Here is a 12696-nt window from a genome sequence, read left to right on the forward strand (position 1 = left end):
GGCCTCTCCCGTTGCGGAGCACAGGCTCCGGACGCACAGGCTCAGCGGCCATGGCTCACGGGCCCAGCCGCTCCGTGGCATGTGGGATCTTCCCGGACCGGGGCACGAACCCGTGTCCCCTGCATCGGCAGGTGGACTCTCAACCACTACGCCACCAGGGAAGCTCCCATCCCCCCTTTTGATGGCCTGTGGAGTCCTATATGACCTGACTCATCTGTATCCCCCAACTTCTCTCATTCCCCTCTTCCCTTTGTTCACTACACTGACCTCTTTCGACTCCTGGAAGAGGCCATGCATGTTCTTTTCTGCCTCAGAACCTTCACACATGCTGGCTCCTCTGCCTGGAATACTGTTCTCCCCGTGGGATGCCTTCTCGCCTCTCAGATCTTAGCTCTGCTAACACTTCCTTGTGGGCTCTCATCTGCGTGGGTTATTCTTTGTTACGGCATAATTGAGTGAAGTACTCCCTTCAGAGCACTTAGCTCAATTATCGCAACATATAGTTGTTTGTTTCTGTGCCTAACGACTGTAAGCTCCCTGAGGGTAAGGACTGTATCAGTTCTGTGCACAATTGTATATCCATGACCCTGTACAGTGCCTGGCCTTTAGTATATGCTTAGTAAGTATTTGTTGAATGAAAACCATACTGCTTCAACTGGGAACTCCCTTATCTTTCCAATACCAGATCCACATAGTATCTCTGTAATCTTCTGAAAGCTTCTCTGGACTTCCCATACCCATTGAGGTACACCTGTCTCTCTGCTGCTGTTCAGAGCCAGACTTAAGAGCGTCTTCTGCGTGTGCTGTCTCCTTCCTCACCACTAAATTCACTCTTTAGCCCACTTCATCTGGCCTCCAACCCCATTGCTCAACTGAAACTGTTCTGGTTAAGGTCACCATCCTATTATGCCAAGTCCAAAGGATGGTTTTCTCTCCTCAACTTTCCTCACTTATAGTGAATTTCAGCACAGCTGTTTCCTCCTCCTGGAAACATTCTTTTCTCTTGGCCTCCATTCCATTATGCCTCCCTGCTTAGCCCTGGACCTTTATCTTTGCTCTCGCACATGTACTATTGAGGTTGATGGTTCATACCCTTTGTTGCATGGTGGAGGAATCTTTCAAAGACCGTTGCCTTGCCCCTTTCCTCCTGAGATTCTGATTTAATGGTTCTGGGGTGTAGCCTGGGCATCAGTTTTTTTTTTTTTTTACAGTTCCCCAGGTGGTTCTTAGGTATAGCCAGAGCTGAGAACCACTGGTTTAGGGAATCTCATCCACTCCCATGGCTCTTGCTGTCATCCCTATTCTTTGTTTGGTTTCTGGGCTCCAGTTCAGTAGTCAATTTTGATAAATAGATTAGGCATTATCTTACTTACACTGTCATGGTATCAAGCAGTACAAAACACAACCACAATAATGGTTACTGGCCTTCAAAAGCCATGACAGCAAGCTTCCCTGATGGTGTCTACAGCTTTACAAATGCTGGTTCTTTTCTTAGTGGGCAGGAGGGGGTAGGGGAGCAAGGTCTGAGGGTCACACGGAGGGTATTCTCCAGCCTAGACCTCTCTTCTGAACTCTGGACTTGTATATCTTCCTGCTTACTCAGCATCTCTCTGTGGCTGTCTGAAGCTTCTTGAGGTTGGTGTTTAAAAATCGATTCTTAAGTATCTCCCCTAAACCTAAATTTCTCCCCTCCTGACCTTTTCCATCTGAGTAGAGTGGCTCTGCCATCTACCCATTACTCACACCAAGGAGTCAGTCTTTATTTCTCCAGCTCCTTCGTCTCGTAATCCAGTTTATCAGTAGGTCCTGTTAGCCCGGCCCCTAGCCGTTCTGGATGCTGTTGACTTCTTTCTGTCGCCGCTGCTCTCACCCTAGTTCAAGCCATAGCCTCTCATACCTGACTGACCATAACAGCCTCCCAGACACCTCAGCACTGTCACTCCAGTTCCTTCAGCCTGGGTGACCTTCTAAAAATGTAAATCAGGTGTTGTCCCTCCACTGCTTAAATCCTTCAGGGCTTCCTGTCAACTCAGAATGAAATCAGTCCTTACTCTGGCCCGCAAGGGCCTACAGTTTAGCCATGCCTACATCTCTGAACTAATGTTACTCTACTTTTCCTTCTCAATATGCATAAGCTCTACAGTTTCTTCTTACCTCAAACCTTTTCGCAGACTTTTCCCTCTTCTTGGTACCTCTTGCTCTTTGTACACCTGTTCAAAGAGCACCTTTGTTCTTCCTATTTTTTATTCTTCCTCTGTATAAATATTGCCTCCTTCAAAGAGATCTTTTCTGTCCATTTCACTTAAAATTAGGTTCCCACCCCTCCACCCTCCAGTTTTCCCTATCACAGCAATTTGTTTCCTCAAAAAATGTTTATTGAAGGATGGATGAACTTATATGTAGTAAATACTTACTGTTGTATTATAAATAAGTTCATTTATTCAACAAATACTCATTGCTGGCCTGATGCTGGGAGCAGATGACACATTTTATTCTGTTTTGTCTTAGTGGAGCCCCAACTGGACAGCTCTCTAAAAGTCTTGGCAGGTAGGAGGGAAAAAGAATCACCAACCATAGAATTCTAATGAAGGAAGGCATGTGCTTTTCTTTGTCTCTGCTTAGTTCAGATATAGTTCTACCTGGCAAGACGAGTCTGTCTCAGCCTTCAAGAGACTGTTGAGCATATATCGTGTCATGGTATTTCACAGATATGCATAAGTTATTTAAGTGTAGTGGGGACTTTCTTTTTTTAATTGACCAATTAAAAAATCATCTGTAACACAGAGATCGGACTTGTGGTTGCCAAGGGGGGGGATGGACTGGGAGTTTGGGGTTGGTAGATGCAAACTATTACATTTAGAATGGATAAACAACAAGGTCCTACTGTATAGCACAGGGAACGATATCCAGTCTCCTGGGACAAACCATAGTGGAAAAGAATATAAAAAAAAGAATATATATACATGTATAACTGAGTCACTTTGCTGTACAGCAGAGATTGGCACCGCATTGTAAATCAGCTATACCTCCGTTAAAAAAAATCACCTGGAAAGATTGTTTTACCACTGGGTCCTCTTTCATTTAGGAGAAAGCACTGTATATGGACAAATAATAACTTAAGCAAAAATGGTTGTACTTTCAGTACATAAAGAGAAATAAACCAGAAGTGTGTTTCAGGAAGATAGGAGGCTCCTTAAGAATAGTAGAGACTTAGTCAAGTTTTTGTGATGTGCCTATAGAAATAAGAGTACTTTGAGTCAGATACTCAGTAGCCAAAGAGATGAATACTAAGTGCACATCCATTCCGTTTATTGGCCCTGCATGTTTCCTACCGTAGAGAAAGCATATTCGAAAGCACAGACTTGTCATATGCCAGTGTTCCTGTGTGTATGGGTTGAGTGATAAATTGCAGACTGCACCTGTGGCCCTAGAGGTGTTTGGTGTGGCCAGCCAGAGGGTTTCTGAAATTTGAGTGTGAATGTCTTTTGGCAAGGCTTCGCTCCCCGGTGTGCCGGATTCCCTACCATTCTCTTGCCTTTAGCCCAGCCTGTTCACCCAGTAGTACTAGTTTTGTGGCCCCTCAAGACATTTGGGTTTGAGGTCCCTGCTTCAGACTTCTAGGCTATTGGAATTGCCTGTGGTACGTTACCGAAAATTACCTCAAATGAGATTACCTCTATTTTTGTTTCCTTTTCTGCATCAAATAGGGTCATTCACATGTCAAATTGCAGCTTGCTGCTATGTTTTGTATATCAAACCTCATATGGAATGAAGAGGAAGGTAAGAGATTGGTGAGATTTGTTCTGAAGAAAATTATGGGAAGGAAGGTCTTGCACAGGAAAGGCATCAGGTGCCCCTGAAATCCTGGGTAGAGGCACCACTCACTGGCGGCCCCCAAGCCCCCAACCGTGTCACCTTGGTATGAATGAGAATCCATGGGTCTAGTTAACACTGAGCCCCACCGTGGAGTCAGCACTGTTCCAGATTACTGAACGTGAGGGTGGAGGAGACCGTAGGGAAGTGAGTGACAGTCCTTGTCCTTGAGAGGGCTGAGGAGGAGGATAGTGAGATGCGCTTGAAGATGAGAGGTGAGGGTGGGCAGGAGGGTCGGCCTTTCACTGTGAGCAGGGGCCGCACATAGAAGGACGACAGGCAGATAAGCTTAATGGAGAAGAGGGTGCGTTGGTGAGAAGGGAGAGACACACTGTGCCTGGTGGGGCAGCCAGTCTGCGAGGAGGCCCCTATAGCTCTCCACCTTGACTGTGCATTAGAATCACCCAGGGACTTTTGCACCAGCCAGTTAAATCAGAATCTCTGGGGTGGTCTCCAGACGTAAGTGTTTTTTTTAATTCCCCAGGTGATTCCAATGTACAGCTAAGGTAGTGAACACGTGCGGGAGAGCAGTGGGTCTCAGTGCTGGGTTGGCTGCGTGAGAATCACCTGAGGAACTTTGTAAAATGCAGATGTCTGGGCTCTACCCCTAGAGATTCTGGTTCACTGGGTCTCAAGGAGGTGAATGCATGAGTGAGTCACTGTGGGCTCTTCAGGGGTGGAGGAAAGAATCCAGGAGAATTATCCTCCTTAGCACTGCGTCCAGAACAAAGTGGAAGGAGGAAAAACTGCATTCAGCGTGCAGGCCGAGAGACCAAGTAACAGCCGGGTACCAGGGAAACAAGCTGCCCTGAAGGAGGTCCTAGTCTAGTTGGAAGATAGAACACAGCAGTGCGGAGTTGGAACTGCCACATGCTAAGAGGCAGCCGGAAGTGCTGGGAGGTCCGAGGAGGGTGGAAGAGAATGGACGGGGAAAACAGGACTGGTTTGGGGTAGGAAGAGCTTGGCTAAGTATGTCCAGAAAGAAGTGATGAAGATGGGGCCTGGTGGCAGGGCCTCGTGCCAGGCTGAAGAAGCTGACCTTGACCCTGTGGTCCATGGAGAAATTAATCCAGCAGCAGAACCCAGATGGACTGCGGGAAGGAGGGTCAAGAGGCAGGGAGACCAGTTAGAGCACTGTTGGAGAATCCAAGCATGAGGGGATCTGGCTGCACTGGGGAGAGTGGAGGGCGAGGGGGCGGAAGGGGAGAGGGCAAAGGACACTGGTAAGGCTCCCGATTGTTGGCTGTACATTAAGGAGAGAGCAATTGCCTGGGCCATGTTCCCAGTAACCTGCTAGCTTTCATCTCTCAGGCTCACAAGAACGCCAGGATAAATTACGAGACATGGGCATCGTAGATATTCTGCACAAACTGAGTCAGTCACCAGATTCAAATCTTTGTGACAAGTGAGTATCAAAGCAAAAGGGCCTTGCTTTGGGGTATGTTGCATTCTTTTATGACAGGGTTTGAATTGCTTAGTAAGTCACATAGCCAAACTCAAAATCTTTTAGATTCTTGGATTCCCTTTTTCATCTGTGAGTCAACTGTGTGACATTTGAGTAAGAGATAAACTAATAATTAGCAGATTATTAAAGATTCTCATCTTACTCTGAATTGATACGAGCCCAGGCCACCTTAGTGGGACTCTGGAGAGGATCCAGAGGTTATTCCCTTTCAGTCCCTCGGTCATTAGAATAGAAATGCGTGTGGCCTTTTGGAGAGCAGAAATGAAGGCCAATTATAAAAACATTCATTAGCTCAAAACCTCACTGAGCGCCTGCCTTGTGCCAGCCTGGCCTGGCTGCTGGGGATGCAGCAGTGACCACTAAGGAGTCCCTGTCCTCAGAGAGCTCACCTTTTCTGGGGGAGGCGAGAGTCATAGTCAGAGACCCCTCTAAGCTCAGGATAACCGAGATTGTTTTTCCTGGCTGTGGACCCTTCTTATAACACAGCCTTCGTTTTCCAGCTCACTTTCATTCTCCACGCTCGCGAGCAGGGCTCAGAGTGCTCCATGGTCTGGCTCTGCCTTCCTTGTGCTGCCCCCTCCCCTGTGCCCACCCTGTGCTCCAGCCACACCTGCCCTCTTACAGTATCACACCTTCAGGCATTTACACCTTCTGTTCCATCTGATTTGCCATCCCAGTCCCCTCGCCTCTGAATCCCCATTCATTCAACAAATATGTATATATATTTTAATACCAACCTTACCAGGCACCGTTTCAGGCATAGGCGATATAAGGGTGAATAAAATTGATGACAACCTTGCCCTCATGTAACTTACATTCTAGTACAGAAGACAGATAATAAGCAAATGAATATGTAATATGATAGCAGATAATGAGAGGTACTACGAAGGTATAAGCAAGGGTGAGGGAATGGAAAGTAAGAAAGCTTCTTGTGGTATAGATTAGTCCCAGCCTTTCCGAGGATGTGACATTTGATCAAAGACCTGGGTGAAATGAGAGAGTCTTCCAGGCAGATGCTTAGAATCGTATTCCAGACAGGGGACAGTGGGTTCAAGGCCCTGAGGCAGGAATGCTTGAATGTTCAAGAAACAGCAGGAAGACCAGTGGGGCTGGGGAAAAATGAGCGAGGGGGAGAGTGGTAAGAATTGGACACAGGGAGGCAGTGGGAGCAACTGAAGAGCCTGGTAGACTGTGGCAAGGACTTCGGATTTTATCCGGATTTTAATAGGAAGTCAGTCATTAGAGAGTTTTGAGCGGAAGAGACAGTATCTGATTCAAATTTTTAAAAGATGGCTCTGATGGCTGTGTAGAGAGTGGTCTGTAGTAGGGCAGGAATGGAAGCAGGGAGACCAGCTAAAGGCCGTTACAGTCGTGTTAGATAAGGGATGAGGGTAGTAGTGCTGGGAGTATTGAGAAGTGATTGGATTCAGGATTTAATCTAAAGGTAGAGCCAACAGGTTTGCTCATGGATTTGATGTAGGATGTTAAAGAAAGAGAGGAAAGGGAATTGCCTAGAGTTTTAGCATGAGCAACTGAATAGAGGATTTGCCAAGATGGTCATTTGCCAAGATGGTGAAGAATAGAAGAGAAGTGGGTGAGGGTAGGGAGAATCAAGGGTTCTTGTTTGGTGTGCCAACTTTTGGATGCTATTAGATATCCAAGGGACTCGGGAGAGTGGGGCTGAAGATATGAGTTGGGGTGGTATATAAAGCCCTGGAGCTGGCTGAAGTCACTTAGGGAGAATAAACGAGAGGAGAGAAGACAGGAGGGTTAAGGACCATACTCTGGGACACCCCACCGCCACCTTTAGGGGAAGATGAAGAAGGTCCAGCAAAGCAGCAGGAAGAACAACCGGTGAGGCAGGCAGAGACCCAGGTGCACAGGTGTCCTGAAAGCAAGGGCGGAGAAAGCCTGCACAATGGCCATCCGTCCTTCAAAACTCAAATCAGGTTGTCACCTCCATGGAAAAATCTTGCTGGATCCTTCTGCACCCTGGCTCCCAGGCCTTGCTAAGGACCCCTCTGTGCTCCCGTAGGACACAACACATGGTGTTGTGGCTATCAGCTTGCTTATCTGCTCCACAGAAGGGAAGAGGCACTTGTTTAATTGTTCCTCAAGTGAATGGCTGGGCCAGATGGAGCACAAAGAGCTGGGCCCCTTCCTCCCTGAAGCTTGCCATCCAGTGTGTTAAGGACAAATCCCCGAATAGCTGCAGCCCCCACCCTGCTGCTCAGACGAGTGTTCCATCAAAGGCAAGTCAGGGCCGGCCACATGCTCAAGGTGGGATTTGAGCTGTACCTTGAGGACGGGAACCTTCATGTCTACCTCCACAGCAGTAGTAACAGCTGCTGGCTTAAATGACAGGCTCTGTCAGCCCGTCTCTTCTGGCCGAGAGCCAGACTATTCCCTGGGTTTCTTTTCTTGTGTTTGTGCAGAAATTAAAATAGTTCTGCTTAAAATCATCTCTGGGATGACCTGGAAAGAGGCCTCACCAGCATGAAGTGGGATAGTTTTAAGCCCTGGCCTGCATTTCTTAGACCAATCTGGTACTGTTTCCCCAATTTCTATGGCACATACGTTGTCAGCAGTTCTTAAACCCCATTAAAAGGGTCAGGGTCTGAGCTACTCTACCTCAGTCCATTTAAGGAAAGGTGACCTTGCCTACAAAACCATCCATCTGAAAGACTCCTTAGATATTAATAGATAGCAGAAAGATAATGAGGGCACAGTCTCTGAGGTCCGATATAATCAGATATAGCCAAACCCTTAGAAAGATCCAGAAGGAGTCTGAATTGACGATTTTAAAGAGTAATACAGAATTTCGATCAAGACCCTCATGTGGGCTTTCCCATCATAGTAAAGTCTGTTACCTAAAGCCAACATCTTTCAGATTCTTTGTCTTTAAGGCTTTGTGATCCTTTGACTTTCAGACACTTACAGATGAGGAGCTATTGCTAACTAGGCCTCTCCACCCCAGCCTCAGAGGGCCTCAGGTTTGTGAAGTTATGGTCAATAAGAGGTAGCCTGTGGCATTATTCATAAACTTACTTCCTAACACAACGACCTTGTAGAACCCAACTTGCTCATAACTTGGAGTGGTCTGTATGGAGCTCTCTGTTCTGATGAACTGGACTATTTGCAACTGTCATCTTTACAGAGTCTTAAATAATTGCAAGAATATCCCTTAGCACACCTCTTTTAAAACTGTGGATTGTATCCATTACTGCAGCAAAGAAACTGCGCTTGAGTCCAGCTTATCGCTGCCCAATCTGCTTTGGTATACTTTCATCAGCTAATAGTAACAGAAAAATTTAACGTTTTCTTTCCATAACTTAGAAGGGGATATCATTGCCAAAATCTGACTTCCTAACTTCCACAATTGCAGCCTTTACCAAATCACGATGGGAGAGTAAAGGAGGCCTTCTGAGTCCCAGCTCAAAGGAAGGCACTTTAATAAGGATCAGGATAGGTTAAGGCATTGCCCACATTGCACCTTTTCCTCTCCAGCTAGCTAACTTTTTCCCTAATCACTGTAACAACCCACATCCCACATCAGTCAGTGTTATCAGGCATAATGAGAAGAATGGGATAAAATTGTAACCTCCCTTCCTCAGTTCTGAGGCATTCGAACCACCAGACAGCCTCATCCCAGGAGCTCTTTGCCCCTCCCACGTACCTTCTAATCAGCCCCTACCCACCTCTTCCTGGGTCAGTGTTCCTCTTAGCTTCCCAGAACCCTAAGTGTCCTCCCCAGTGTCCTGCAGCACTAGATAAAACCTTCATGGCAATAGGAGAAAGTCAAGAATCCCAGATCCATCACAACTATATGCCATTGACAAAGGAAGATTATAGAATGTCACTGGGTTGCAGCAGCTATAAGAACAAGAGCAGGACCACAGGAAGAGGATGTAGCCAGCATGGGTTTGACGTGTGTGCTGACCACAGATCTCTGCCCTCTACGGTAGGTGTCCCACTTACCTACCGTAAGTAGGTACCCGATTCCCTTGGGGGACCTACCTTTTTAGACTTTCCTGGCTACCATCTTTGAACCATGGGCTTTTTACCTTAATTACACTTCTGAGATGACGGCTAACAGGAGCTTTGTGATTGCAGGGCAAAGATGGCACTGCAGCAGTACCTGGCGTGATGGGAACGCCCTGGGCGCCTGCGAGCATCCCACATCCTTGTTAAAGGAAGTACAGGAACTAGCCTCATTTGATTCCTTCTATTTGCACAAGTCACCTTGGACTGCAGGGAGCTGTTTTGCAAAAGCAATTTGGTAGGCTTAGATCTCAAATTCACCTTGAGAACATTTTTTTGAGGTAGTAATTTCCTCAGAGGACTGTTGTGTTTTGTTTTGTTTCTTTCTGAGCTACCTGGACTCTTTATTAGAACAATCAATTATTTTCCTTTGGACCTACAATTTTTTGCCTATGCTGCAGCCACTTTGTGAGTGAGAATGGCTGTGTGTGCGTGTGTGTGTGCGTGCGTGTGCGCGTGCGTGCACGTGGGTCAGGATGAATGGACGTGTGTGTGTGAGGGATACCTCAAAGTTTTCTTTTCTTATTTTGTGTGAAAATCTCTTTTCTACAGATTTTCCAGGGTTTAAGCATTGCTTGCTGTATAAAAATCTTTACTGAATTATATACAGTTTGAATGAAATGTTATTTTAAAAACAAAACGATTGTTAAGTGTTCCATAAAGGTTATGTTGGATTTTGGTCAGATGAATATTTGTAAGTAAAAAATATATGCATTTCTGAACCTCAACTTACATAGATTTTCTTTATAAAAAACAAAAAAAGAAAAAAACAAAACGAAAAGGTTGGCTATAGTTGGCCTGAATAACAGGCACGATATATGGTGCTGTGCAAAATAGTAAGCTAGCATCTTATACTGCCGTCAATATCAGCAGGTACAGAGCCTCTTTTCAGCCTAATTCAGTAAGCTCTCAGGCTTCCAAGTCAGATGGACAGGGTGGAGTGGAGTGAGGCGACAAATACACCATAGGTTTTTTGAAACGTCAAAGGGAAGTATAACTACTGATAGTGAAAGCCCAGCCATGACTGGTGGGCTATGCTTGGCAGGAACTGGGCACCGGGAGCCTCCCAACTGCCCTAAATCCTGTCACTGGTATAGCAATATATGGCAGGATTTAGAACCAGTCATGGAACCTTAAGCTCCAACTAAAGTAGGTCATCACTTCGTGGAAACAAAGTCCGATCACCTTGTGCTTCCTGAAACAGCATATATCACTGTGAAACTAAAGAACGTCCTACAGACGCATCTGTAGGAAGAAGCAAAGAACAGGATAGTTTAGAAAGCTGTTTTTCTCTTGGCTATACTCAGCAAATTCTATATACTTGTCACTCAGGACTGCTATTCAGTGTGCTTTTGTAAAATGAGATGGAAATTTTAGTAAGCGTCGCGGCTAAGATTTTTTCCTGCATGAAGCCCAAAGCACTGACGTTTGAGAGAAGGGAAGGGGGTCTCCCCAGGAGGACCGCAGTTGACCGCCTTTTCCAGCCACTACTGCTTAGCCCTTCGGCAGCCCTCAGCTTGGCACACGCTCCAACTTCTGGGTCCGCTTCAAGGTGAACTCAAGGAGGTTGCTCTTGACTGTTTAAAGGTACAACCAGCCTCGCTTTTCCCTTTGCTCTGCGAAGTTCAAAGGCATCGCGGCCAGGAAGCGAGGTCTGCGGCCCAGAAGCTTGCCCTGAGTGCGTGCACCCGACGGGTTCCCCAGCCCACCAGCCGCTCCTGACGGGGCACCCCATCACCAACCTGCTCCTTCCCTGGAAGAGTTAAATATGTTTGATTGCAAATGAATGTTTTTAAAGTGTATTTAATGCCGTTTTTTTCTGTTCTCAACACGACCACCCAAGATTCAAACACAGAGATTTCCAAGTTGTTATTTTTTCAGAACATTACCGATTTAAAAATCTGTCACAACAGGAACTTGGGTTTTGTGCAACCATCAGAGTGCTAATGTGCAGAAGCCAGTTTAAAGAAAATGGAGTGTAGTGGGGGAAAAGCCTTACTTAGGCCCACTCATTGACATTTCTAGTACTGGGAAAATATCCTTGGTTGGCATTTGTAACACTAAACACTATAGAGTTGGTATTTTAAGTACCAGGTAAATATAAATAAACCAATATGAATTGCTGAGACAATCTTGAACCCAGATAGCATTGGAAAGTGGAAAGCCCAATGAAATGACACTTTCACACTTAAACTCTGTGGATAAATCTTGCCTGTGGCTATAAACAGATGGTCAAAGAAAAAGTGCTTTACTATGATTAACTTTTCTGAGTTGAATGAAGGAAAATGTATTTATTAAAACAAAGCTGTTTGCTGCTTTATGCAGGTGCAGTGTTCAGTCAGCAAGGAAGTGGGAGGAATGGGACGTGGTCTTGTGTTTCCACCCAAGTTCTTAACTAAGCTTCTCGCTCTCTCTAATACTGCATTCTGTTTCTCCTTTTGTGCCCTGATTGTAACCCAAAATTTATGAACTAGAAAAGAATGTCCAATTTAATAAGTTGCATTTTTTTCCTTAAGCACTTTATGCAGAACAATACATGTTCTTCTGGTAGTGTTTGGATAATATGATTTTAACACATGCTAATAAAAGCCAAGAAAAAAGCATGGCAACTTCTAAAAAGGAGTCTGTTTTCCAAATACCTAGAACATTAGGAAACATTAGAAGATGATGTGTACTGGCTTTCGGAACCTGAGATTCTTGGTGAATGAGAGGCTGGGAAGTGACTTTGCATTTCAGAGGGGGGGCCAGCGCCCTAGGGTAACTGCAGCTTCCAGGGGCCTCTGCAGCGGTCTGCGGCCCCCTCTTCCTGGTCTTTACAGGCGGCCACTTCCAGCCACCAGGACTCCCCACTCCGTCCTATGCCACTCTTCCCCTGCCACCACCCACTGGACTCAGGCCCAGAGCTTGTCAAATGACCATCTGCACAGACGCCCTGCATTTACTGGGCGCCACCTTCTCTTCCCCGTCTCTGAAGTGTAGGGACGCACCTCCTGTCTCTTGGCCTCACTAGAACCGGAGAGAGAACCAAGGGCGCCTGCCCTAGAGCGTGGGGGGAAGATGGTGAGGCGATTCCCCCGCCACAGGGGAAACTTGGAAGCGAGGCCTGGGAAGGGGGGACTGACCCCAGATCCTGCTGGAGAGCCGACGGGGAGGTTCCGGACACCTTGCCACCTGGGATAGGGGCCGGTGCTTTCCGAGTCCTACTCCTTTGCACTGACCTTCCCTGGTTGCTGGGCAGGGAGGTATGTGTCAGTTCCCAGCACGAGGGAAATTTTGTTCCATGGCCTGGCCTCAGGGAAAGCGGAGGGGACCCCCGC

At 46.5% G+C, this 12696-nt stretch overlaps 1 protein-coding gene across 5 annotated transcripts in view; it reads left to right on the plus strand.

Annotated features, from left to right (window-relative positions):
* ARMC8 (armadillo repeat containing 8) overlaps nt 1-11982 on the plus strand; it is a 107455-nt gene extending 95473 nt beyond the window's left edge. For 3 of the 5 annotated variants that reach the window (XM_027091715.1, XM_027091712.1, XM_027091714.1), the window contains 3 exons: nt 3708-3780; nt 5185-5278; nt 9452-11982. In XM_027091715.1, the coding sequence (XP_026947516.1) occupies nt 3708-3780; nt 5185-5278; nt 9452-9485 (201 nt within the window). In that variant the 3' untranslated portion in view covers nt 9486-11982. Of the gene's footprint in view, nt 1-3707; nt 3781-5184; nt 9300-9451 lie in introns of all 5 variants that reach the window. The other 2 variants (XR_003429727.1, XM_027091713.1) reach the window with 2 other exon arrangements.
* The last annotated feature ends 714 nt before the right edge of the window (nt 11983-12696 follow it).

Source organism: Aethalodelphis obliquidens, unplaced genomic scaffold (assembly GCF_003676395.1).
Source record: "Aethalodelphis obliquidens isolate GAN/ISIS:26980383/991018 unplaced genomic scaffold, ASM367639v1 scaffold72, whole genome shotgun sequence".
Taxonomy (NCBI): domain Eukaryota; kingdom Metazoa; phylum Chordata; class Mammalia; order Artiodactyla; family Delphinidae; genus Aethalodelphis; species Aethalodelphis obliquidens.